This window comes from Gobius niger (assembly GCF_951799975.1).
Source record: "Gobius niger genome assembly, chromosome: 11".
NCBI lineage: Eukaryota > Metazoa > Chordata > Actinopteri > Gobiiformes > Gobiidae > Gobius > Gobius niger.
Genome location: NC_136862.1, coordinates 11,858,113 through 11,885,235, shown reverse-complemented (window position 1 = coordinate 11,885,235; position 27,123 = coordinate 11,858,113). Strand labels below are relative to the sequence as shown.

General features: G+C 45.7%; 1 protein-coding gene across 6 annotated transcripts in view; it reads left to right on the top strand.

Annotated features, from left to right (window-relative positions):
* auts2a (activator of transcription and developmental regulator AUTS2 a) overlaps nucleotides 1-27,123 on the top strand; it is a 217,449-nt gene that overhangs the window by 180,572 nt on the left and 9,754 nt on the right. For all 6 annotated transcript variants that reach the window (XM_079565831.1, XM_079565829.1, XM_079565827.1 and 3 more), the window contains 3 exons: nucleotides 11,705-11,753; nucleotides 24,251-24,779; nucleotides 25,623-25,906. In XM_079565831.1, the coding sequence (XP_079421957.1) occupies nucleotides 11,705-11,753; nucleotides 24,251-24,779; nucleotides 25,623-25,906 (862 nt within the window). The remainder of the gene's footprint in view (nucleotides 1-11,704; nucleotides 11,754-24,250; nucleotides 24,780-25,622; nucleotides 25,907-27,123) is intronic.

The following is a 27,123-nucleotide window of genomic DNA, read 5'->3' as shown; positions in this document are numbered from 1 at the left end:
TGTTTTGTTCACCCTAACCCTAAGCTCATATTTGGACATGCCTCATTTAAAAGCTCAGAATCTCCATTAAAGTTCTGAGCGTTAATGGAGGGTTGCACTGGAACTAGTTAGGACTAAATATGTGCACTTTAGAAACGTTTTTGTTGTTTAAATGTGCTAAATGAATGAAGTGAGTTTGGATTTTGCTAGCATTTAGATCAGACAGAGACCTTTTACTGCACGCTGGTATTTCAACATGTTTATTTTATATCTGGAGACAATTATGAAATGGTTTTGACCTTAAATTCGCACAAGCTCTATCTTTAATTTTGAACGCCTTACAAATCTCATTAAGTGGTGTAGCTACGTTGCATGGAATTTTACTTTTAAAAAAAAAGACTTCACTTCAGAAAGACTTCAAACTGAGTAAAGTTATTGTTTTTGTTGGAGTAAAAGCGTTTGTCGTATTGAAAAATCCACATTTGCCCAACAACGCCCATTGCAGTCACCGGTGCTCCCATAGGTCCAAGTTTTAGACTGGTGAAGTGTGTCTGGGCCTGTGATGGATAAGTTAATTTCACATTCTGTCTGTCTGTCTGATGCTGGTGAAGGTCTCATCAGAGCAGTGGTGAAGGCGGCGGGAGCGCTTTCATTTCGCCCTCATTACAACAGCCTCTGCCGCGGCTCTGAGCTTCAAAGCTGCTTGATTGCATTATGGGGCATTTGGTGTAACACAGGCGTAATCTGTGCCATGTGACGCGGAGACAGGCCGGTATAGGCGCACTTGGATGGACTTACAGACAGAGGTGGGTCGTAATCAGTTACACAAGTGCAGTACAATTACTTTAGATACTTTGTACTTGAACGAGTAGTGGACAAATTTTTATGTTTCATTGAAAATCCGAAATGGGGGGGGGGTCACCTGCAGTTGTTTATATAAGCTCAGAGGTTTCTTGTCGAGTTTACTTTGTGCATTGTCTTTAACATTTCTTTACCTTATACCCCCTCCAGTTTGGCTTTACCCAAAATCAAAAACTTTGTCAAAAAGCGCCAAAACAGTGACGAAAATGAGGATGGAAACACAACAAAAATGTGACAAAAGAGCGATGAAAAAGCAACAGAAGCCACAAGAGAGCAACAAAAAGTTACAAAAACACAACAAATAAGTGACAAGAAAAAGCATCAAAGAACCAACAAAAACATAACCAAAAAGCAACAACAACACAACAAAAAAGTGACAAAAATGTGGCGAAACCACGACAAAAATACAATGGAAAAAACTATGAAAAAGCAACAAAGTCACAACAAAAAAATGAGACAAAAATGCGGGACAATGGGGAAAAAAAGTCAGTTTTGTAGGCCTTAGCTTTCCAGTCTCTCTCCAGTCAAGAAGCTTTTTCTTTTGGGTAGAGCCAAACTAGAGAAACTGTGCTTGGTTAAGGCAGGGGTCAAGAGATTAAAGGTGCATTATGTAACTTTTTATGTGGAAAAAAAAAGGTTTATATGAATGCATATTTGACTTTTCAGTGAATGGCTGTATGGGTGGTTAGTTTGGCGCCTTTGCTTTCCATCCCCTCTTGGACGCTTTTGGATAAGAAAAAGTTTAAGTTTTTTAAGGTTTTCTGGATGGAAGGTATACGCAACCATGGAGACAGACACGTACCAGAGACTCTAGAAATGATGGAAAATAAAGGCGCTACACAAACCACCCATGCAGCCGCTGGGTCTCTGAAAGGTCAACTACGCAATAATATTAACTTTTTCTCCGCATAAAAAGTTTCATAATGCACCTTTAACCTCGAAAAAGAAAACATAATATTCTTAGCCTCGAACGAGTTTTTCCACACTTTTAATTGAGCATTGTTATTGTGAACTACAAAATGTGGGTACTTTTCCCACTGTGAGTACATCTGGAAAAAGTTTGGCAAAAAGACATTAAGATAGTTTGTGTATGTTATCTTATATTTATCTATTATAGATCTGTAAAGTTGACACAGAATTTTCATAGTTTTATGTTTTTTTCTTGTTGTAGTTGCTCAGTACTGTACTCTTACCTAAGTCAGGTGACCTCTTTTTAGACAAAGCTTTCTAAAATTACTCTATTGTTTATTCTTGAGTAAATATTGTGGCCACTCCTCCCACTTCATCCCCGCAGCACATTAAAAAATACCATTCCCCCACTTTAGCATACGAAATACTTTGCGATAATACTTTCAAATGATCACGTAAAGTAGAACATTTGCCTAATTTCCCCATGTTTGCTGAGGTCAAACACAGGCAATAACTGTTTATCGCTGTCCTCGTGAAGATTGGCCGTGGATAAAGAGCTGTTGAAGATTTGTAATTTTCTCCATTTTAGAAAGGGCCATTTTGGGCATCATTAGCGTCCATCATTAAGTTTAAGTGGGGCCATGGTCCACTAAATGAGAGCGGGCCGTGGTGCTGTGTGTGCACGCTATTGTTGAACAGAGAGAGATTTTTTGAGGATCGGTTGATGCTGTATAAGCAGTGCACAATATAAAAGGCCATGTGTTAGTTTCATGAAAGGTATATATCAGGGGTAGGCAACGTCAGGCCTGGGTGCCAAATCCGGCCCTCCAGCATTGAACCTTTGGCCCCAATAGAATTTGATAAATATTATTAAGCAAATAAGAGATCAAATACCTGTTAAAGTCGGGGGGAGTGGGGGAAGATGAACCAGTTTTTGCTTTGGAGGTTTGTGTGTAAAAACAGTAGAATATAAATACACAATGTTACTATTCATATACATTTTTGACTCAAAAATCGCCTTGAGTATGTTTTTTAACCTCTTAACCCCTACCTGAACCGAGCACATTTTCTCCAATTTGGCTTTACCCTAATCTAAAAGCTTCTTGAAAAAAAGCATCAGAATGGTGTAAAAAATGTGAATGAAAACACAACAACACTGTGACGAAAAAGCGACAAAAACTTAACAAAAGAGCGACAAAAACATGGAAGAAAAGCAACAATAATACAACAAAAAAAGGACTAAAGTGCGGGAATAAAGTGATGAGAAAACAGGACAAAAAAAAACTACCAAAAAAATTTTAAAATGTAAAAAAAGGTTTTGTAGGTCTTTCAAATGAGGCCTTACACTGTCGCTCTGCAGTCGAGGAGTTTTTAGATTTGGCTAAAGCCGAACTGGAAAATGCATTCTGGGGGGTAAGAGGTTTTTAAAAAGAAATCCTGGCAGATCATTACATCATATATAATGTAAAACATTGGCATTTGCAGAAAATGGTTCTTTACTTTGGGCTTTAATGGTTCGGCACTCGGTGATTTGGCTATGATGAAAATCGTCCCTCCACGACACAAACTTGCCTACCCCTGGTATAGATGATATGAGAAGAAAACACACCCACATTCCACCCGCTCTCCCCACAACAAACGAAAATAAAAAGAGGTTATCAAACACAATTAAATACTTACTTAAATTTCAGTCCAAGTCCAGTCAAAATGTCAGGAAGTGGACTCTTAAGCATAAGCCCCCTGTTCTAGTTTTCCCCACACTTTGATACTGTGATAAATGTGTGTCCGTGTCTGTCTTCTGAAGGTGGAGCCAGCTCAGTGTGAACGTGCAGGGCAGTTTATTCTCTGTCCAAGCAGCACGGGACACATAGGCTTTAGAAAAAGAAAATACGTGGGATTTTAACAGTTTTCCCTCCCCAGCATCCTAACACCTTGCTAAACAAAGCGTCACAAGAGCCTGTAACGTCTGTGCTGCCGGAGTTGTCTCCAAAACGCCGTTCTTCTTGATAAATTAGTAATGCCTAAAAGACTCCATTTCGTCTGTCTAAACGCCGTGTGCTGCGCTCAACTCAGTGAGAATAAGGAGGCACTCAATTTTTCATGCCCACGCCAAGTGTAGCCTTCAATTGCACATGCCTTTTTAATCCTGGGAGTGCTAAAATTGCTTTTTAATGTTGAGGAACGGGGTGTTTTTTGTGTGAAAAATGCATCAGGGGCATGCAGAGTGAAGCGGATCTCCTGTTTGAGGGAAAAGGACAAAGCAACTCGAGTGTTGCTAAGCCAATATGTTGTTTTGACATGTGCCCCCTGCAGGGGTCTCAGGAGGACACACCCAGCACCAGCAGCTCTGTCTGAGTGTGCGGGACTGCGAGGGTGTGATAACGGCCTATCTGTTCACACATACAGATGAAGCGCCGGCATTATATTGAGCTCTTGACCATGTCATGAATTTATATCCACATCAAATACTACCCTGGAGTTGTTTTGTTTCATTCGCACATGTTTTAGATTTCATGTGTTTTGTTCGTCCGACTTTTTCCGCTCTTGAATCACTTACCCAGACTTTGATGAGTGTCACAGTGATGTTATCCATAATGTAATCCATGAACCTTGACCAGACTGGTTCTTATCATCATGTCCATGGTCACATTGGCTTCCCTGCAATTTACAGCATTTCTTAAAGGGACCATACGGAGTTTAAAGATGATAAAATTATGTATTTTCCTCCCTTACACGCTCCAGCAATGTCCTAATGAGTTGAATGAGCCCAGACCTATTCTCCACAACTGCCTCTAAAATCCTGCACGGTCACTAAAAAAGTTGTTACTTCAGGTCTGAATTGCCGTCATGCATGAGCTTAATATAGAAGGTGCAGTTGCATGTATGACCTGAGGTGGCAGTAGTGAGTATAAAATGGCCAACTTGCATCTAGCCCCTTTAAAGTAGCTACCAGTGTTTTTATCTTGTTTTTCATCAGTTTCATTGTCAACTGAACTCACCCTGCAAGTTTCTTTTATATGAAATATAGCATAAAATTCATCATATCTTTGTCTTGGAGGGTTTTTGTTGTTGACTTTACTCTGAGTTCAGGAAATACCAAAACTAAGGCCTAAACCAAAGCAGTTGAATGAATAAAGCTGAGGTCCTTTGCTGCACAGTGTATTATCTCATGTACTACATCCATATTGTTAGGGTTGGCTCCGTAGCAGCGTGAGCCTTTGTGCTGCCAGTGCTGGTGTGAATTCATTAGTGGTGTCAGGTGTTGCTGTGCCCAGAGCCCCGTGGATGACAGGTGTTCACGAGGCTGCCCAGTCCTGTTACGCTCCTTTGTAGTGGTGCAGTCGCCTCCTGAACTCCATTGAGCGCAACCAAAGCACGCTTCCGCAATGCTCCTGGTCAGAGACGCTGAGGACAATTGGCTTCCTCAGAGTGTTTGATCATTCAACACAGAAGCAAAGGTGTGACAAAAACCCACTGTGCGTCGGAGAGATGTGCATGTTGCCTTATAGTGACGTCAGCTGTCCACATGAACGCTGAGACTTTTTATTTGCACTCTTTTGTTTTTATGGTTATTTATGTGTCATAGATTTGATTGACCTTTCAAGTGTAGTTTTAGGTATTTTTTACCAATGTAGAGCAATGGAAAGAAGCTGGTGTTATGGGCTTGACAAGCGAGTACTGGGTTGTTTTTAATTATTATTACATAGTAGGGCTTGGCAGTTTATCGTAATTTAATCAAAATCGCAATCTATACTTTGGTCAATCTCAATCGTGGTCATACAACTTTATAACCGATGTGTTTTTGAATCAGCTACATGTATTCATTGTGGTATGAAATAATGTAATTGAATCAAAAAAGGAGATCGATCATTTAACAGAAAAAAAACATGATTAATTTTTTGCCATATCGTTCGAGCCCTAATCATTAGTTTGTTTTTTGTGCACCACTTGCAAATTTCCCCATACAGAACGAGAACTGTACCAGCAGCATGGCCACTACTGCACTTTTACAGATTCTTTTTTTTCCATCTTCTTTTTCCATGCTGCAGGTGCAGACTGAACAATGACCAGTCAGCCCTACACGGCATGACAGAAACATGCACAGACTGACTTTCACATTTATGAAAAAGTACAGTTTTGCTGTGTCTAGCATCAGCCACTTGTCCAACTCGAGACATGAAGCTATTACTGTAGAGCCGTATTAAGGTGAAGCTAAGGTTTGCCTGTCCGCTGTGGCACATGCGGTCCGGCTGTGGGTGCGAGTGGGCGGATCAGTTAAATGTCCAGTCCCTTGTGGTGGTGCAAATCCTCTTACAGTTTGTGTCATAGTGAGAGTGTGGCAGACACGGAGCCAGGCCCAGATCATCCCGCTGAAGCCTGCTGTTGGTAAACACACTACATGTAAGCCGCGCTGAGACAGCCACTGATGATCAGGCTTAGAGCGCGCCTGTCCTGGGTGGCCCTTTAACGCTCTCAGTCCCAGCGGGCCTCCTCACAACAACAAACATGGAGAAAAACTGAACGATATCTGACTGGTCCATTCTTCTGTCGCACATACTGGCACTCATGCCTGCACTCCTGGTAGCTCTTTAACAGGAAAACAGAATCTAATTACATAAACAAATACAAACAACACTCATGTTTACAGAGAGGCCAACACTCAGTGAGAGAAAACAGCCTCTGTGCCCCAGGAGCTCCACTCACATAACCTTCCTCTGAATGTGCCAGTGTCAGGCGGCAGCGGGGCAGCTCACAATGTGCACATTTAGGACCCCCGGCTCGACGGCAGTGCACAGTTTGTGGAGGAAAGCGTGGAATGTGTCCCGCGGGCCGATACTGGCCGCTCTCAAAGGCATCTCTATTACAGCAGACAAACAGAGCCTTATGCCACGCTCAGCAGTGCGGCGCATATGTCTCAGGACGGATGCCCCACGCCAGGCCCGCACGCGCCCTTCTGGAAATGTACTGGCCCACGTCTTCACCAACACGCACAAGCGCTCATCTGATAGCTGTTTACTGTGGGGTCTGATCATGTGCTGCAGACGAGCCTAAATGTGCTCCTTTTGATCCTTGTTTGACGATAATGAACGGGAATAAGGCTCTCCGCTGTCCTGATGTTCCTTTATCTGATATCATGCTCCTGATTTTCTGATGCTGTGTTAAGCCGGCTGTCATCCTGGTTTATTCTCAGCGGAACAAGGTGCCAGCTAAATAAGCTGGTGCCAAACATGACAGCTCCGCTCAGGTCTGTGCAGCCGGTGGCCTTTTATCGATACTGACAGATAAAGAGGCCTGTGATCTCACAAAGCACCCAGCACCAGGGCTGATTATCATCCCTGCTGATAGCGCTGCATGCTAATCATTGTAAACATCATGTTGTGGCTTTGACACACTTAGGCTTATCTGTAATTGGTGTAATTGTTACCAGCGTTTAACGAGATCCTCTTGCCGATAAGCCGAGTGCCAAAAAGCCTGGGTGAGAGAGCGTCTCCTTCAGATCTGTCTCGTGCCAGGGCATTAGAGCAGCACAAAGTTCTCTCCCAGCGCTAATAATGAAAGGCACCCACGAGCCGCGGCACAAATCTGATAAAGGGGTTAGAGATGAGGGGTCATGAAATATTTAAATGTACGGGGCTTCAAAGAGGAAGCAGCCTCGCGCTCGTGTCAACACACAGACCCCCTGCAGCCCGGCCACAGCCTGGTCTCTGCTCCACATGTAGGTCACCAACCGGCAGACACAAAATGGCTCCACGGGAAAACGTTACAAATGATTCATGACGTGGGCCCTCCACCTGATGCTGACCGGCCACACAGAAGCAGGATGTTGAAGGAAAATGACAGTATATCCAACACATTATCCAATATGATCGTTTTTTTTGTTATTTTCTTAATCTTTTGTATGAACTTTGATGAGTGACAGAACAAGTAGGAGGGAGGTGTCCCGCTGGTGTTTGATGTCTGCGGGTCATCCCTTGGCCCCCTCGAGAGTCTATCATCACACTCCCACTCATGAGCTCCGGGGCACACGGAGAGCTCTGGAGAGGCCTGTTTGAGCAAAGCATGTGAAGGGGGGGGGGGGGATTGCGTGGAGGCTGACTTACACACGGGATTTTACAGACCAAGCATTCTAAAGATGCAACTATAAATGAGTGCTTTATGAACGGATGTTTACAGATTGAAATATTCTGGCACACAATTTCATGGAAGAACATTAACAGACCACAAAGAGAGGTGGGTATCACAGCTCTCATCAACACTGCTTCATTGAAAAACTAAATACGTTCTAATTATAAACACCAACAGAACGTCTTTCATTCAAGCTGGGATCACCCCCATTCATGAATTACCTTGCAAATGAAACTACCCTGGAAGAGACTGGCACAACATTGGATAGTGCAGCTCGTGATCCCAAGTGTGGATTTTGTTTGTCCACTTGATCTGAAATTCGCATTCGTATTTTGTCACATGGAAACAATGACGCCAATCAATGACCTTAAGTAATGCCTTTTATCTCAGCCCGGGCAGTAATGAAAACAGAGAATAAACAGGGCTTGCTAATATTTCCCTTACAACGTACTACATTCCCTTCAGGTTTGGTGAATCATGTATTTCAGATGAGTGTCAAAGCTGTAGATCTGGTTCGATTACCCTGGAATCATGTCTTTACGACTGGACTAAATGTTATTGCTTCGTTTTATTTATCTGGATCTTTCGAGAGAGGGTTGTGTTTTACCCATTTGAGAATTCCTCATCGCTCCTGTGAAAAGATGTTGGGCCGTGTTGGCAGTGAAGCGCTGATTTGAGCACAGTTACGAAACCAGACATATCCGATGATTGCTGGGATGCATCTGAGCGCTTTGAGGAGGACGCCCATATGTTGTTATGTGAAAGGGGAGCTCGTGTGATTGACTGGCCTGAAATTATACTCGGCATCACAAACCCGCAGCCCACATTCCATGGCCATGTCTATAATTTAGCCAAAACAGGATTCCCATTTCTCTTTTGACTTGTGATAGGAGGGGTGTGACGCATTAAGGGATGTAGCTAAAGCGTTTGAGGCAGAATAGGTTAAACCAATTTTCTTGTCGGCATTGTTTTCAAAGGGAGGTCCCAGGGCAGCGACATCCGACTGATGGCTGGAGGAGAAACTGCGCTGACAGCCCGGTTTCTTACGTGCCCAGATCTAGATAACGTCTCCCATTGATCAGGCCATTTATCTCAAACTGCTCCGGTCCAGTCTGCTTTCAGAGACCAGTGATAAGGAGATAAGTAGATAACATGGTCTCTACAGGCTTTTAACATCCGCCGCTTATGCTTCTCTGCTGCTTTCTTCTCTGGCATGATGGTGACGCATATTACAGGAGAACACAAAGGGTCTGATTGACACTATAGCGCTCCTGTCATTATATCCAGGTCTTGGATTCGTTGCGTATTGTATGTATTTAAGGGGCTCCCATAATAAAACATGTCTTTGGGATGAATGGATGATTAACAATGACTATATGTTTTGAAGCTGACGGTCTCACACACCATTTCTTTTGTCAAGTTTTGCACTGCGGCAAAAAACAACAACTAAACTACATGCTATTTGATGTTTGATCTCATCAGTGTTACTACACAGTTTGAAGGACTTTTTGTTGTTATTTTGCTTGGGATGTTCAGTCTATGGACCATTTGTTTTGTGGCTGCTTGGACAGAGCTGGTTTAGACAGATGCGGTGTGACAGATGTGCCTCTGAATACTGTTCTTCTCATTAGCACATATGGACCACACTTTGTTCAAATTTCACAAGATGCTGTATAAGCCCTATGTGGAATAATGAAAGGTGTTCAGATGCAAATCACGTCCAAGCCCTTGTGCCCCACATGTCTCACACAGTAGTGCACAGTGCTGATAAAGGTAGTAGATAGTTCACAGTGGTGGATATAGAGTCTAATGCTTTACTGAGGTGCGCTCAGAGAGGTGCCTGCTGCAGTGCACTTTGGCTGAGATTTGAGCCTCAGACTGAGGCGGTGGGCGCCCGGCCTGGGTGGGCTGGAGAATCACTGACATTCTCACTGATGCTGCTCATGTCAGAAAGAGCTGAGCAGAGGTTGACCTGCTGAGGGCTACTGGTGGAGAGCTGCATGCTACTCATGAAGGAGCGTTTTGTTTTTGCTCTCTCCCAGTAGCAGCAGCCTGCTGGGAAATTCATTAGCAGCTGACATCATCTCACTCACTCACAACAGAAAGAATCTTTCTGCTGCTCCCCTCCCTCTCCTTCTCTCTCTCTCCCTCTCTTTCTCTCCCTCTCTCTCTCTCTCTCTCTCTCTCTCTCTCTCTCTCTCTCTGTCTCTCTCTCTCTCTCACTCCCTCTCTCTCACTGCATGTCTCCACTGTTCCTCTGCGCGCTTTTTACGCCAGACAGAGATACGCCGAGGTGCGCTAGAGGAATAGGGCGCAGTTGGTTTTTGGACGCTTGCTTCTATCTCGTGTTTTGTTACGGAGCGCAGGGAGAACAGGATTGATCCCGCTAGTTGTCAGGAAGTGGGCGGACCCGGTGCGCAGCGGCACGGAGGATCGCGGGATGAATGGGAGTTTGTGCGGAGACCAACAGCGGAGAGACGAGCGACACCAGGGTCTATCGCGACTTGCACCGTTCAGAGGAAGCGTCCTGAGCGCACAGCCTCAGCGCAACGAAGAGCTCCCTCTTTTTGGATTGGATTGTTTTGTTGAGTTGGTTTCATAGCGAGCGCGCAAACGCTCTCCAGGATTGTTTGTTGCCTCTATAAGGATCTTTGTGGGCATATAGCCACCTGAGCGGATCCGTTTTGTTAAAGAAAGGAGAAAGGTATCAAGGGTTTGTGCAAAAGCGCACTGTGCTCTTTGTCCAAAAAGCGCATTAGCTTTGCGTGCCGCGCTGGATTTCTTGGAAAGGCTTGTACTTCGGATGGCTGTCCTTAATACTATAAACGGAGTTGATCTCTTCGCTTTTTGTGTGGATTATATTTTTTGAACCGCAGAATGTGAAGGCCACATTTTGCAGACCTACGAAATAATATCCCGGACTTACCTTGAAGCCTCTCCACATCAGAGGTATGCACTGAACTATTCTAATCGAGCAGTTTTGACGACGGGTTGTGTGCTTTTGTTGGCTATTTAAGAGCCCATAGGGCTTTTATGAATCGTCTGCATCATATTCTCCATTTAATTTAATTTATCCCCTTTATATTTGCAAACTGACAGAAGCATCAAACAGAACGTGTTCTCATCAGCTGTCAGAGGAATGTTACTTTATTTAGTTTTTTTTTTTTTTACATTAATGCCCGTTGCCCAGCCTGTTTTTGACTCAAGTCTCCTTATCCTGAACCCTAAATCCTCCAACCATTGTGTTTTGGTGGAGAATGTGGCGTTGTCCCTGATCGCGTTGGCATCTGTTGTCTCTGTCTCTCTCTCATTGACTTCATATTCGTAGGGGTTACACTCACCTAGATCTCGATAATTACTTATATTCCACGGTTTGCAATGCTTCTATTAGATTAGACCTACGTGTAGTTTCTTCCATGAACGCTTTAGTGCGCGTAGATAAAGCACATTTCCTTTCTTTCATGAGGTAAGTGTGCACAGAGGCTCGAGGCGCAGAAGAGCGCCTGTTGTGGAGCCACAGTGCCATCAAGTGGTGAAAAAAGGAACAGCCGCTTATTTGTCTGGACCAACGTCAGTTCAGAGGACGTGAGGCCCAGGTCACCCCAGTCATTCTAACCATGATCATAAAACAATAAGGAGTGTGATACTAAGTTTTACTTGCACTGAGAGCATTAGTGTCTGTTGAAAAGAATGAAAATAATAAATTGGAGTTTTGTCCACAGTGAATAACTGGCCTATATCATACCATAGTGTTACTGTCAAATGCTATTTTATTTGTGTATTAATTTTTTGTGGGCAAGCTTTTAAATGTTGTTCTGCTCTTTTCCAGGGTTCCGATGCAGGCTCAGAGAGGTTTTTCAGCACAGCAGCAGCTAAAGGTACGTATTAAAGGATTTCGATTGCAGCATAATCTTAAGTCTGTGTGTTTATAATGGGGAGGCATATTTGTTTTTGTTGTTTCGATTATTATTTTTAATTTTTCACTAATTAGCAGTTTGAAGTTGGAGCTTCATAACAATTTTGTGTTTAGTTTCACCTTTGATTTTGTGATAGAGCAGAGTGGGAGCTTGTTGCTGAACACACTACAGCTGTGAGAGAAACCGAAACAGCAGTGCTGCAGGGGATGAGGCAGAGGCAGGAAAAGCATCTGTTTATGTGCTCAGTGTGCCAGCACCACATGTGACCTCATTATCAAGTCACTAATTTGCTGTTAAAAGCAGTGTAGTTTAGTGTGCGGGGGATAATGGAGGTGCTGCGTGAATGGACATTCCTGTGTAATGGGGGAGTTACCCGGCTGGCAGGCTCTAGATCAGGGTTACGACCCTTCGGGGCAGCGACACAAATGGGCCGAATGGGTCATTGTGTACACCTATGGCTCAGCCTTTCTCCGTGCTCCTCCTGCACTTTGCACTGTGCGCAGACACTTCCCACATTGTGCCCTTTGATTCCCCCGGGCTTGATTTGTGGCGTGTATTGGGGGCTCAATGGCCTTGCTCGATAGGGAGGTTTCCTTTTGAACGCACTTCTCTGTGGACTGATTTGGGTCCCTTGAAAGGATTAAGGCCCCCATTGTGTGGACTAAATCAACAGAGGGCCGCCCTCTTTCCTCTGTATGAAAGGAGCTGACTGGGGAAACAGTACACAAAATACGCTCTCTCTGCTGCATGATACTCCACTCTCCTGGCCCCTATTTCCATTTAAATATCGACTCTTTTCCCTTTGACTGTGCCGCCGCCTCCTCCACTGCCATATGCTAATGGCTGCCGTTAGTGCAAAGAGGCGAGTAAAAGAATCCAGGTGCATGGAGAGCTCGAGCAGCGCTGGTATTTTTATAGCGGCTAGTGTTGAGATTAAAGGTTGGGCTTTTGTTAGAGGGGATTACGAGGAGACGGATACAAGCCAACCACAAGACAAGCAACTGCTCCCACAGAAATAGCAAATGAGGCTGGTTTGAGGGATGTGCCGTGTCAATATTTGCCCAGCAGCAGGTGCAAAAAAGCCTTGAATTGTTGACACTGTGTGGTTATGCTAATAATAAAACACACCCCATTAAACATGAGCCTAACACACAAAAGAGATAAACACATAAAAAAATAACCTTTAAACATCATTTTATTCCTGTACCTGTTTAAGTGCACTTAACACGCATTTATAACAACTCTGTGCAAAGAAGAAATTATAATTCTGCACAGCCTGGTAATGATTGGCTGTTTGGTTTCTGCTGAAAGACCTGAAATGAGCCGTGGGCAAGCTCAGGTCTCTTTGAAGACTTACCGCTGCTGGCCCCTCATCTTTTAATCTCCTCGCCTCCTCACCTACTCAATAATTACACTCTATTTTTCATGCTCACTCAAAAGCCATTGTGTCTCCTCGCTCCTCTCGCCCCGGGCCTACACTGCATTTTAAACAGAAAATCCCATTGATGAGAATGCATCTTTTGTGTTTCCAGGCATCTATTTGTTTTCTCGCTGTCGTGTTGGCGTCACCTCGGGGCCACTGGTGTCAACTGTGCACAGCCGTCTAATGCGGCGCTTACAGTCCTCTGTGCGCTCTGTAAGCCTTTGTTTTTCTGCTCACACTCTGGGTTCACTTCGCCCAGGAATGGATTTCATTAAGTAAGAGTCATTAGATGTTAGCTCTAATTACCGCGCCTGTCAATGCACCTGCAGGTGTCAGCTCGCGTACCTGATTCATTTGCTCAGCAGGAGAGAAAGCACCGCTGCACTCTGTTGGCCACAGCGAAAATAAACAACTTTCACCGAGTCAAAATATGTGCTATATGAGGAGGTGGGAGCTTAACTTTATTTTACTTAACACTAAGGTTCAATAGAAAGCAGCAAATTACAGTAAAGGGGCATTTATATAATTACTCACATAAACCAGTGAAAAATCTGATCATCTATATTGTTCTCTGCACTGTGAGCAGATTTGAGGGAAATGACTTCATGTAATATTTAGACATTTGTGAACTAGTGTAGTGCATTAAAGGAGGTTTCTCCGGAGAGAGAGGCGCTACATTTGTGTCTGCCTGTGAGAGTGCGGGGTGCGGGGGTGATCTGAAGTGTACGCTGTAGTGATTCTCACTTTCCCCTCAGCATCACGCTGATTGCACCATGCTTTGCCGGAGTTAATGTGAAAATGAAGCGGTGCTACATTGAGACCCGGGGCTGACGGCAGCGTGAAGAGCGCTGAGCTGAAGTGTGTCGGCTGGAGTGCGTCTGTCGCCAGGGGAGACAATAATGTGCCGCTGTGGAAGGTGTTATTTGCAGCGCTGATGGCATTGTTTAAAAAAAGGGTGGAAAGAGAAAAGCGGAGGTGAACTTTTGTGGCACATATCAAAGCTGAAGAGTTCCCTGGATTGTCATAGAGAGCTGTGCTGCCAGTGAAATTGCCTGTGAGCGTATTACTGCTGTGTAGGAGTGAGCGGCGGGCTTGTTTTTTCTCTGGCTGTTTCCTGAGCGGAGGACTGCTGATAGAGCTGTGCGTATTTCCAGGCTGCGGGCCGCCACCTGCTGTAAGCTCAAGTGATATAGAGAGCAACAATCATGCCACAAATCACAGCGGCAGCTCCCACACTCACTGAGGTGGTGGAAAGCGGAGCTTGGCCTTTCACTGCGCCTGTGTTGGTTTACTGCCTGGGGCTCCTGCACTGCCCTAGCGCACACCTCTGTGTCTCTGTGGGTTTAGTGTCAGAATCAGAACCACCGCTGGAACTTGACCTGATGCACCGCGGATACATGACCTGAGCAGATTGACCTCTTGTGCAGCACCGTCAAGGACGGTCTGTGTGCCTTCTGGGCAGTGTAGAGGTCACACGCAGGTCGACAGTCCTCACAGACATAACCCAGACATAAAGGGCTGGATAAAGCCTTGCAGCACAACGACCCATCATGATCTTATCCAAATCCAGTGTGGCTTTGTGTTTAATAAGAGGCCTGTTTGGACAAATAAGTGGTTGATCTGAAGGATAGTGGTCTGTGCGAGACATCAGTGAGGCAGATTCCGGGCAGATCCCCAGTGGTTTTTCAGCTTCTGTTGTTTGGCTGTCTCCTGCTAGGAGCATTTAATACATCTCTCGGGGTAAAGGAAGCTCAATATCCTGTGCAACACAGAAGAGTCCCCCCCCCTTCCACCTCACTACAATGGTACAACCACAGAGAGGCTCTATTTCACAAGCATGAAAGAGCCGCTCAGGCTATGCTTCATCTGCTGACATAGGCAAACAAAGGTTAACAAATCAAGGGGAGCACAGCTTGATATACTGCCCTGCTGCTGCAAACAATGACCCCGCCCCCAGCAGTAAGTGCACTGACCATTTGTGTCTGAGCCACAAAACTGATGGACATGGCCTTCACTATGTGTACAGTTAGCCTTCTGTAAGCAAACACATATCATTTAGATAGGGTGGGAAATTTGGACAATACAAAACAAATGTATTAGTATGAAGTTTCCTTGGTCTGTACTAAACTAAAGTAAATCTGTGAGTGGATGTGATGGAGCAGAGTTGTGCAAACCTGTGTCTTTTCTCTCCCTCCGACAGCACAAAGAGGTCAGTCAGAGTTTGTTCCCCAGGTCCTGAGGTTAGAGACTAAGTAAATCCATCCATCTTAATGCACTTATTTCAGCACCAGGAGAGCTGCAGGGAGACTGTGTAAACACTCCAATATCCGACATGCCATGCTAAACCCAAAGAGCCTGGAACCCATCAGGGCGAAATTCAAGGTCTACATCTGAAACACAAACATTTAAATGGGCTGCACTCCAGAGATCAAAGTCAAAGGCCCCAGTTTTCCTGCCGGCCTCTCCATGTCTGCCACACTGAGATATGTGGCAGTTTAGCGGCCAGTGAGGCTTGAATGTGAGCGACTGCACTGTGCTGCTTCTGTGAGCCTTGTGAAGAGATGCTCTGTGCAGTTGGAGGAAACGTCATGAAAACATTCTCAGTTTATTCACAAATCTGTACTCCATAACAAAAACAATATTTGGAGATATTGACTCTAACATTACAGGCATTAAACTCAAACATTCAGTCGTGGCCCAGTTTTAGTGTTTGACTTTTATTAGTGCTCGGTGATGGTAAAGATGTCACCAGCTGATGGATGTGTCCGGCTGAATGGAGGTGTTGAAAGCCCCAGTCTCAGGTCCCGGGAGACTCCCTCCCCCATCAGTGTCACCAGCCTGCACTGATCCAATGTGACATGGGCCACTTTCTTGCCAACTGCGAAGCATTAACAGGGTCAAGGCACCACACACACACACACACACACACCCTACTTATCAGGAGGCTGGCATCCCCACTGCACCGCTGCTGTGCTCAGGCCAATTACGCCCGCGTCAGCCAGTGGGCCCTGCTCAGGTGACATTGGCAAAGAGGACGAGCGAGCAGACTTCTATAATGAGGCCTTTGCATAGAGCGATAATGTGTTAAAGCACATATTATCTATTCACCTATTCATATTAACTTTTTAATGCCAATTTTGAACATAGTGTAGGTAAACATAAACTAATTTCGTGTCCTAAAATCTATTTGCATTCTCACATTTTGTTCAACAACATATTAGACATTTTCTAAAAGTTGTGACTATAAAAGCATCCATGTCCTCTTTTAGTAAAGTCTTTCAGAGTGTGTGGTGAACATGGGCCGTGGCAGCTGACATGAAGCTGGTTGTTGTTCCCTTTCCGCTCATTGATGTTGTGAGGGTAAACAGGTCTGAATGAAAAGGCGAGTGTGTTGGAGCACTGATGAGGACACATGAAAGCAGGGCTTTAATTGCACCCACTAGAACAGAGGTTATCTCCCTCTCGCCCCTCTCTCTCTCCTCTTACATATGCAGGGCACAGAGGGCTGATGAGCCGCGGGGCAGATTAGAGAGGACTACAGAGCACGGTGTGGGTTTGTTAGCCGCACTGCATAGATCCTCTTCATGTGTTTCCACTGTGCACAGACAGCCTGGCTTTCATTTGTCTCAGCCCCCATTTTATTCTTTTTCCACATGCTGTTGAGGAGACAGACTAGTTGTTAACTAATACAACACTGCCCCCTGCTGGTGACTGTGCTCTTAAGGATTCCCAGATTAAAGCAGAACCCGTGCAGGAAAAAGCTGTCTTAAATGCATTTGCTTTTTAAACAACCAGGCCCATCATCTCTGGGTTATTTCCATTGTTGTTTGAGGCCTGCCTTAACCCATCAATTTCTGTCAGACTGTTGCCATCTGGTACATATTACTCAGCTCCTGGAGGGGCCTATTTGATTTCAGGGGTTCCACTTCCCCTCCTTATTCCACGTGTTAAGTTTTACTGTAAACACTGTCATGCAAAAAACTAAATCCCAATAGGGATCTCTTTTTCAAGTCTTTCAAGCCAAGAGCAAACTGGCCGTAGCACCATTACCCTCTGCTTTCCTCATAACATGCTGAAGGACGGTCTCTGTTGGACCATTTACAGCAAAAGCTGTTTGGAAGCTGTTCCTAAACCCTGTTTAGTCAGTGTGCAGCGCAGGGTTGTGATGTATGAATCCTTTGGCCACGGCTGACACTAGCAAGCCTGTCTGAGCCGTCACCAAGTAGGAGGCCCTGGACAGAGGCTGCATTGTTCCCCTAAGTAACCCAAGCTCAAGGCAACCGCAGCCCAAAGGGGGATATCAAGTTGTTCACTCCCCACCAACACCACAATCCTGGCTTAAGCTGTGGGCTTGACGAGGGTGCAGAGAGCCAGCTGACTGTTTGGACTTCAGCACAGTTCAAATAAACTGCTCAAATCCCCACCAGCCTCTTTCACTAAACCGCCCTGTGCAAGTATCACCATCCATAGCCATAGCTCATCACCATGAAGCCGGCCAATAGCCCTTAGCTAATTTGTGGTCTTATTTTGAAAAGCGTGTTGATGTGGCTCACCAGAGGTTTTCTGAGAAAACGCCTGGTGTGTAGAGAGACGGTGGTGAGAATTTAGGCCCAATAACACGTTCCACTTCCTTTGAGTGTGGGTTTGTCCACTACCACACAAACAGACCACACAGCACTGGAGACTCCAGGGAAGCATTGATAATGTTGAGGCAGAGACAAGAGAATACTATTAGGAGTGCAGGTCGTACCCTGGGTGTGCCACTAATCCAACTGCAGTGAAACCTGAGCAGGGGGTAATGAGACAGCACTTGACACTCTAACATACATAGATCCATCCACTGCTGTGGTAATGCTGCTCAGAAGCTTCATGCAAATTGATACTTCATCAGATTTTCAGACATTTGATCTGTGCATTCAGAGTTATTACCCTGTGGAATGGATTATTCTTGTCTGGTTTTATCACCAGCAGCCTGACCGTGTAGCACTGATGGGTGTTAGCAGTTGGCCCCTGCTGAAGGGAAGTGAAAGAGGCCCAGACTGATGGCCCTCTGGGGAGAGATTTCTCTTTGCAGGCCTCTGTGCCTGGTCCCTGCTGAAATCATGCTGGTGTCAGTGTGTCAGCTTGAGCTGTCAGTCTCCTTATTGCTCCAAGCCACTTACTCTCACACTCTGCCCCTGGCTATAGAAATCACAGGAGGGAGGGGAGAAGAACACACTGGCAAGAAGTGGGGCCTTTTCTACTCTTGACACAACAGATGAGCAGCGCTTCCAGCCCCTTTAAGTGCAACTGCAATTCTCCAAGGAGCCCCCGAGAGCTGAGGCCATCTATAACCTCTGAGGAGCCAGCTGTACTGTTAGCAGTCACCCCCTGCAGTGGGTTTGGTTCAGTCCGACAGGCTGACAGGGTTTCATGGAGCGCAGGGCAAAGAGAGCACATCCAGGAGCGACACATATGAGGCAGACCTCTGACGTGAGTGAGCCACACACACACACACAGGGAGGAGGAAGGTGTTTATGGGCCGCAGTGGACTTTTTATTAGCATATGTCTGTAATTGCGACTGAAACATGGCTTTGTTTTATGTTGTTGGATCAACTGGCAATTGTCTATTGTTTTCCTAAGCTGCAGTGACTGACAAGAAACACATGTTGAATTGCCAGATCATGTGAGTCTCTAAGGCCTTGGCTTGTTGTGTTTACTACGATGTGATAGTGACTCTGGACTACATTACTCAGCTGTAGCTCCACAGAACACTTACAATGTTGTGCTGCAGAACTGTGTGAGTATTCTCTCAGCTCATACAATAAGAAAGACACAAATAAATAGCTTTTTATTCAGTAAAATGTACAGCCTGAGGTTTGCACAGCTTTCATGGATGACTGAGAAACAGAAGTGAATCAGACCATCCATGCACTATTTGTCACTCCTCACTTGTAGAGATATCAGAGCCTGAGAGAAGTGCCATCAACTGGCCCTTGTGCTGGTGACATGTTGAGGTCAGATGTTCTGGCTGGGTGCGCAGCTGCCTTGTCTCGATTCGGTTTACTCTTGTGTGACATGGTGTGCAGACCAATTGCTGTTGGTTGGATGCTCATTACAGAGTAGTGTTATTTCAAAGCCGCAGAGAGTCTTGGCCTGACAGCGAAACCTGTCACCCGGCAGTAAAGTGTCCCCTGGGTGCTGCCCGGTTTGGCCTCTGGCTACAGTGCTGCAGTGTCCTGTTGGCTGGATCACCAAGTGGCTCCTCGGGTGGTCACCTGTGCCAGCTTGCCCGTCATCGAGTCCCTGAGCCAGCTCTGCTCCTGTTACCTCCTGCTGCCTGACCTCACACCCTCAGGGATATATTAAGAGTGGCTCTCTACAAAGTGGCTCGAAATAGGACACGCCATTGCGCTTTTTTGTGCTCTACATCCTGGTATGTTTATGGACGATGTTTGCTGGAGCAGGATGCTGAACATTTTGCTCTCACAAGGCACTTATGTAATATTGATGCTGTTTCTCTGAATGTTAGTGATGTGAGAACTGAAAGCAAGTAGCTGAATCATTTAGTCGCATTAGCAGAGCAATGGAAATTAGAGCTGCTGTGGGTGGGGAACAGTTCGCAAATGTCTGTATAATTGGGCTGAGACTATTGCATCTTAAAAGGATTGGAAGACGAGAGAGTGGTGCTGAGGAGTTTATGTACCTTGTCATGTTGCCTCTCGCTCAGTGTAAACACATGTGAGTGCTGTCTGTGGTCTGGCTGCTGCTTCTGTACGGCCTCACATCTGTCTGAAAGGCTCAAATCACTTAGTGGCTTAAGCTCAATTATCCAGATTGTTCCCATTTGAGAGAGGATCACAGTGGCAGACAGTAAAGAAGAAGAGGAGTCTGTCCCCTATTAGTCGTGTTACCACACAACATGACACCAGCACATACACACTATTTATAATAGCCTGGGTCATTCACTTCACAACTTGTAATACAAAATTCATAAGTGAGACGGCCATAAAATATAGATGTTAAAAGGGGCAGCTTTACAAGCGACCTCCGCCTCTCACTCGCATTGGCCTCTTGCTCAATCTCTGCTCGTTAAAGCAGCATTTGTGTCACTGAGAGCTGATATCTGTGCACGCTGGTATTCTCACTGAAACACTACACATGTCACACTCTCACAGCCAGAGCAGTCCGCCTGCCCATCTAACCACACAACCGTTATTTCTGTTTAGCCTCTATCGCTTCTCCCAGCCACCCCTGGGAGTCTAGCACTAATAAAACAGCTCCAGTCCAGGACCCTCCACACGGTGGGACGCCCCGGCAGCGTAACCTAATCCCAGTCAAAGCTGGAGCTTTAGAGAGCTGCTGACAAGATGGATAGTGTGGAAGAGCCAGCAGGGGAGCGTCCATCATGTCAGGCCCCAGTGCCCAGGAGCCCATCTGGGGCATGTCCAACACAGATGAATGTAAGCTCTGAGGCATCCGGCCTCCCAGGAGACACCAGTCTGAAGTTACTGCTCTCACAGCCGCCATGCTTAACTCTGTTAGAGCTGAGGACAGGCTGTGTAGCAGGCTAATAGGAGCAGATCTTTGTGAGCATTTGGTGGAGAAAACTGTCCTGTAGTCTTACACCTCCGTAGTGGCTGTTTTAAAAGTAAGTTTGTACAATAAGTGCACTCTTCACCAAATCAGCTCCTGTCAAGTTTCAAACTGAAGGTGTCAGCACCAAAAAAGAGAGTTGCTCTGTTCTGATTTATTGTTAAACTGCCCTTTCAATATTTGAAGAATGTGAATACATTTGGGATTAGGGCTCATCCCTCTCTCTTTATATTTTCTCTCTTGTCTGGTTGTGGGCCCACAGGCTTTATTGCAGTACATTATAGCCTGGAGGAAGGTGAAGAGTGGGGAGAGACAAACTGTCAGAACTGGAAATCAATCTGGGATCATCACCTCTTGTGTGTGGGGACATCCTATCTCTTTTTTACTGTAGAAGATAGAACCCAAATGTGCACATAATCACATGTCAACCATGATGGTTTATCTCTACTTTGTCAGAAGGAGTTTTGGCTGTAGTCTAGTTAATTGAATCCATCCGGTCCAACACCATGAACCTGTCCATGTGATACACATTCAGGAGGCTGGAGGATCCACGCTTGTTTTCTCGTCTCTTACAATGTTTGCAGAAATATTTCTTGTTCCTTGATTGGTTCGAATTCTCTCCAGGCTTTCGCTTAGGGCTAAGTTTTGACTTTATAGAGAACAATCAGAATCAGAATCATTTATTAATGGCCACACAACAGGGTTGGTGGAATTTGTTGTTGTAAATGCAACATTACAGACAACAGATTTAGGTACAGTTACTACAGGCATTTGTTTAGTGTCTATGGCAGTAGGGAAAAAGCTGTTCTTAAATCTGTTGAGTTGGCTTTCAAAGACCTGTAGCGCCTCCCACAGGGCATGAGTGTGAACAGGTGGTGAGCAGGGTGTGTGTGGTCTGAGGTATTTTTCAGTGCTCGCTGTGTGACATGTGAATGAAATATCTTCATCTCATCACTGAAAAATGTGTGTAGTATAGTATGAACATGAAGTGTGTGGAGTTCGCTGAAAGTTGTAAACACTGGTCATGTCTCTGGGTGTCTGATGAACCAGTACTGAGATGTATTCAGCTGTAGGTTACCTGCTGTTGCATCATCACTCCTGTCCGTGACACCTGTCTCCACAGAGCATAAGCAGCCGCAGAGACATTGCCTCTGGTCATTTGTTGGGCGTGTTGCTTTGTCCTCCTCAGCAGTTTTGATCAATTAGAACATGTTTTCTGATGCATTGACTAGCAATAGTTACAACAATAGTTAATGCATACTCCTAAATCTTTGAACATGTCAAACTATTCTTCCCTTGTGGGGTTTGCTGTTTAAAAGGTTTAAGCATCAACATGTTGCTTAAACCCTGCGTGCCTAATGGTAACTTGCGTCTCAGCTGTCCACCTCGTGCGTTCTGCTATGTGTTAGCTGTTGGTTTTGTGTGATTGGAGCTATGTGACCCTTGGACAGATGCAATCTCATAAACAGCCAAGTGTTTGGCATACACCAAGGCGTTATTTTGAGTCATATCAGACGTGAGCGTTGACATGAAGGCTTGGGACGTCCCAGAGGTCTCTCCTGGCATCAGTTAGGAGGTGGCTGCAGATATCAAAAATACACACTGTGTATTTCGGACGCTACAGGCGGAGGTCAGCAGAGCCCTGTAGTCACACTGTTAATACTGTTCTTAAGTATTTTACTTTTGTTGATAAATGTTGAGGTATATCGAGATGTTATTAAACCTCAATTACTAAAATTGTTCTATAACGTCGTCTTTTATTCTGCTTGTTGTCCATACAGAAGCTCTGCAGACTGGAGATGTTTATGTTTTATCGATGTGGAAAATGACGGCTATAAATTTCTTGCGTGGGGCCAGATGGTGTGGTCCGTCTAATAAATACATGCAGTGGTGTTGGCGTGGCCATCAAAGAAGCACCGACCACTAATTCTGAACTGTAAAACAGTAATGACTTCTCCCTTTAGTGCCCCTGTGACTCCCCTGACATCAGCCTAATGAGAGGCTTTCTAGAGTGCGCAGCTGACCCCACCAGCCCTTTCGCCCCATAAACCCTTGCTTCAAACTCTTCGCATGCATGCATCGAATAAACCAGAAGATAACAACTGCAGCGGCTCTGAAACGCGGAGAAACCGTGAGATCCAGTCTGTGTGAAACCTGCGGGGATTTGCACTTATTTGTTTCGGGGGATGAAGAAGACTGACAAATGAACCCTCGTGGGGACAGCCTCCGCCGCTCTCCCCTCCTTCGCCCGGCCCCAGAGTCTTCATTATGACCAGAATAGACACCTTCTTTTTAGCGCGTTAGCACATTCTCAAAACAAGCCGCGCACCTCTGGGACTCCGGGGTGCAGTCAGAGATTTGGGAATTGGGATTTTCCTTTCTCCCCATCTGCTGCGGTAAAGTTGTTTGCTGGCAGCGGTCTCTCTTGACCGGTAATAGCATTTATAAGAGGAGATTGACATTTTGGAGCTGTGGATTTGGGAGCGGTATTTTTTTGTGTTCATAATCTTCAATAGAGGTGTGTGAGCTTATTTATTCAACGGTGAGCAATGTGCTGAAGTGTTTTTGTTAGTCTAGGATAGTCTTTTCAGCGCTGGGATTATTTGAAAACCTCTCCCGACAGGCGTGCACAGGTTCCAGTAAGCTCCTTCACAGAGCTGCAGTCACTAGTTATTGTCTCTTTCCAAGAATCATCCCCTCTGACTCTAATATTCGGCAGATCTGAGGCTGCTGGCCCGCTCTTATCCTTCTGAGGCTAATGGCTATGATTTTGGGTGTGCCTCTTAACTCAGACCGTAGTCTCAGATCTTGCAGGACTCTGTCGCCCCCTGTCTGTCAGGTGATGCTGTGCCGTCCCCATAGCTCATGGAGAGTTAATCACACTCACTGTCATTCCCCATGAGGCCCTGCCCCAGAGCCGCCCAGCTGCACAACACTTTGTTCTGCAGGATGTCCCAGTGGACCAAGGCCCTGGACACAGCTTATTAGCTTTTGTTCAACACAGCACAGTGCTTATTATTATACAATCTTTAGACATAATACTAGAGCCCCAGAGCCTCTAAGAACTCACTCCACTGGTGAATCACCCCCATGGCAAATATATATTCTAACTAGAAATAGACAAAACAACATTCTTTTTGCAACCTACACTTTTGCTGTTCCTTAAAAAATGAAAGCTATAACACGAGCCAGTGCCATAACACTAAGTAAAGTCTTTAATCTGCCGGCTGCTTTCAAACTAGTGATTGAGTGTTTAATTTAACAGTATTTATGTTTATACAAAATGCTTTAGCGTTTTATCTGCTACAAAGATGTAAGAGTAAAACTACTTGTACAAATATATTTCCATGATTTGCTGTAAATTAAATCCACGGGATGTTGTGCACAGTGTCAGAGTGAACTCTGTGACGACTGTTTGGCTCAGAGTTTTAATAGTTGTTTTTTCTTGTCTCTTTACAGTTCCTGATTTTGGCATCAATGTTCTTTCCACCAATGGCTGCCAGGAGCCTGTTGGCCTGGGCGTCACCAAGGTGTCAGGCCTAGAGCGCAGTCAAGAGAGGAGCCAGGAGAGCTGCCGGGACGTCCAGTCTCCGGTGCCCAGCTCCCCTCGTAACCCCGCACCCCTCCAGGCTCTGTCTGTTGTTCAGCCCTTGTCCCCGCGTCACAACGGGACCAACAGTCCAGCCCAGGCCCGGGCATCCTCCAACCATCCCCCACGGACAGAGGCTCCCCCCAAGCCTCGGACACCCGCCGCCCTGCCTCTCGCCGCAGGCCGAGAGCCCTCACCTCTTCCCCCTCCCCGACCCCAGCACCTGCCTGAAACACTGTCGCATCCGCGGCCCTCGCCAACCCCAAGTGTGCACCCGCAGACTCCTTCTCCAGCTCTGCCCACGCACCACCCACATCTGCAGCACCCTCAGCGTCCCCCATCACGCTGCCATCCCAGGACCATCTCTGCTTACAACGGCATCAGTCTCAACGGCCACAGGTTGGTGCTGCTGTCTACTCCACTCCATATAACACCTGAGAGACAGCTATGTTTATCTAAAAGAAATTGTATTTTCAAATTCATCTGGGTGAACCTGCTCGTGCCTCAGTTAGATATTTTTCTGATTATAAAAGTCGAAATGGGATCAGTTCTGGGCCAGCTTTCGTGTGCCTGTGGGGCATCCTTCATTAATCTAAGACACAGCGCAGTTTCTTGTGAACCCACTCAATCCTAACGACGGCTCTGGCTCAGCCTCCCAGGACTTGGCTGTGTGTGCCTGTCTCTGTGCCAGTCTCAGTGCCAGTCTTCCCTGTGCACCAAAAGGCCCTGGCACCTGCTGTGAATAATCATGGCAGAGGCCCACAGAGAGGAGCGGGTGCTGAAAATGAGCTTTTAGGCTTATAGCAAGAGCTGGAGAGACTGCCCCTGGGGAAAACCCACACACACTACAAAAGACTGTTTGCTTACACATGCACACACGCGCTCTCCTCTCATCCCATTTCTGATGCACATGTTCACTACGTGGCTCTGGAGGAAGTGTCTGAACAGAAGCTGTTCAAAGACGGATGCAAATAAACCACCGCTGGCGAGCTTAGCAGAAGGCGCATCCGAGGGTGGTGCGAACGTTGTGTTTTCACAGATCGTGTTTCCCCCGGATTCTGTGAAGCAGAAGAGCGAGGCAGGAAGGCAATAGTGCACACAAATGGGGGACAGTCGAGGTGTGAAAACAGTGTGCTGGGAATATGAATGTGCAGCAGATGGAGCCGAGAGGTGGCGAAACAAGTGTTAATTTTGACTCATCACGCTTGACTTAACCCCTATCTCTTCTCCGTCTCTTTGCAGCAGCAGCAGGAGCAGCACTCCAGGCTCCAAGCCCCACGGGCCTCCGACGCCCTCCCTCCACCTCCCCCACCACCCGCCTCCGTCTGTGGCCCCAGGAGCCTTCCCGCTCGCCTTATCGGCCAACCACAGCGCCCCCCACAGCTTCCCCCCCTCCTTACAGTCCTCGCCACATCCGCATCACCCCAATATGTTCGCTCCTCCAGCCGCTTTGCCTCCTCCACCTCCGCTGACGTCTAGCGCTCTGCCAGTACCTGCTCACCCCGCCGCTGGGAGTCCCTATTCAGGTAAACACACGCATCGCCACAGTGCCCCCCAGTGGACGCGGCAACGCATCTCTAGCTCGCAAAAATAACTCGAGTCGGACAGAGATGGATTGTTATTTAAAGCAGCCAGGACCATTCGCATTCCCAGAGCGGAGGGTGCAGAGACTGGGCTGGAAAGTTTAGGTTCACACTTCAACACATGTCCTCCGGGTTATTGGTGGTTACGGCAATAACCACCAATAACCCGGGTCACAGTGGTAACACAATTGCTGGTTGCGGACTGTAAAGCTAAATGTCAAGGTCAGGGTGAAGAGAGAAGGGGAAATTGGGATGGATAGTGTTGTTAAACATAATGTCAGCAACAATAACATTTTTATGATCAGAAATGTTCCACATGATTTATCCAGGCCAATGAGGGTTAGATTGCGGTGTTTCAGCCTGAAAGAGAAAAGTGTTCAAAAGTGCTAAATCTATCAACATTAACGCAAGGCTGTGTAGCATATGCTTTTACTTGATAACAAAAGGGATTAACAGTTAGGGATGTCAAGATTAACCGGTTTTCCAATTATGGCGGTTATAAAAGCTCACAGTAGGTTAATCGCAAGAATGTAAGGACCAAGGTTAAATCGTCTTATCGCGTGTTGTCTGTGTGCACTCACCGGTAAAGGAGCTCCAGGACACATAAAGTCAGCGGCAGGTTCAATAATCCAATGTTAATGATAATGCGGCCAAAAGAAGAGTCCCAAAAGAACCATATGCAGTTGCGTTTGTGTTACATAAAAACAGACATGAACTGTGCAGGGCGCCTTGTAATCAGCTGATTGGTTCATTTGTTTAGGAATCCTTTTGTAATTGATGTAAATTCGTGAGACACATTGAAGATCTTTGGAAAACATCCACATAAATATGATCCCTTTAGATATAGCTAATAATATTCTATTGCCTATTTATCATTTAGACTTACCTTTTTCCCCATAATGACTAAAGCATAAGGATGAAAGATCACACAGTCTGAATGTTCATATAATGTCTTGTTTCTTTTTTGTGAACATTTAGACAGTTCTGTACAGGTATTAAATATTCTCAAGATTATCTTTCCATCATTTTGATCATGTTATTTTTCCTCACAATAATCCTGACTCAAAATGTAAGAATCATGACATCCCTATTCACAGTATCACGGCTCTATCACTTAGTCTTTTAAGATTTACCTACTGGTTTTAGCTTCTGGATCTAGC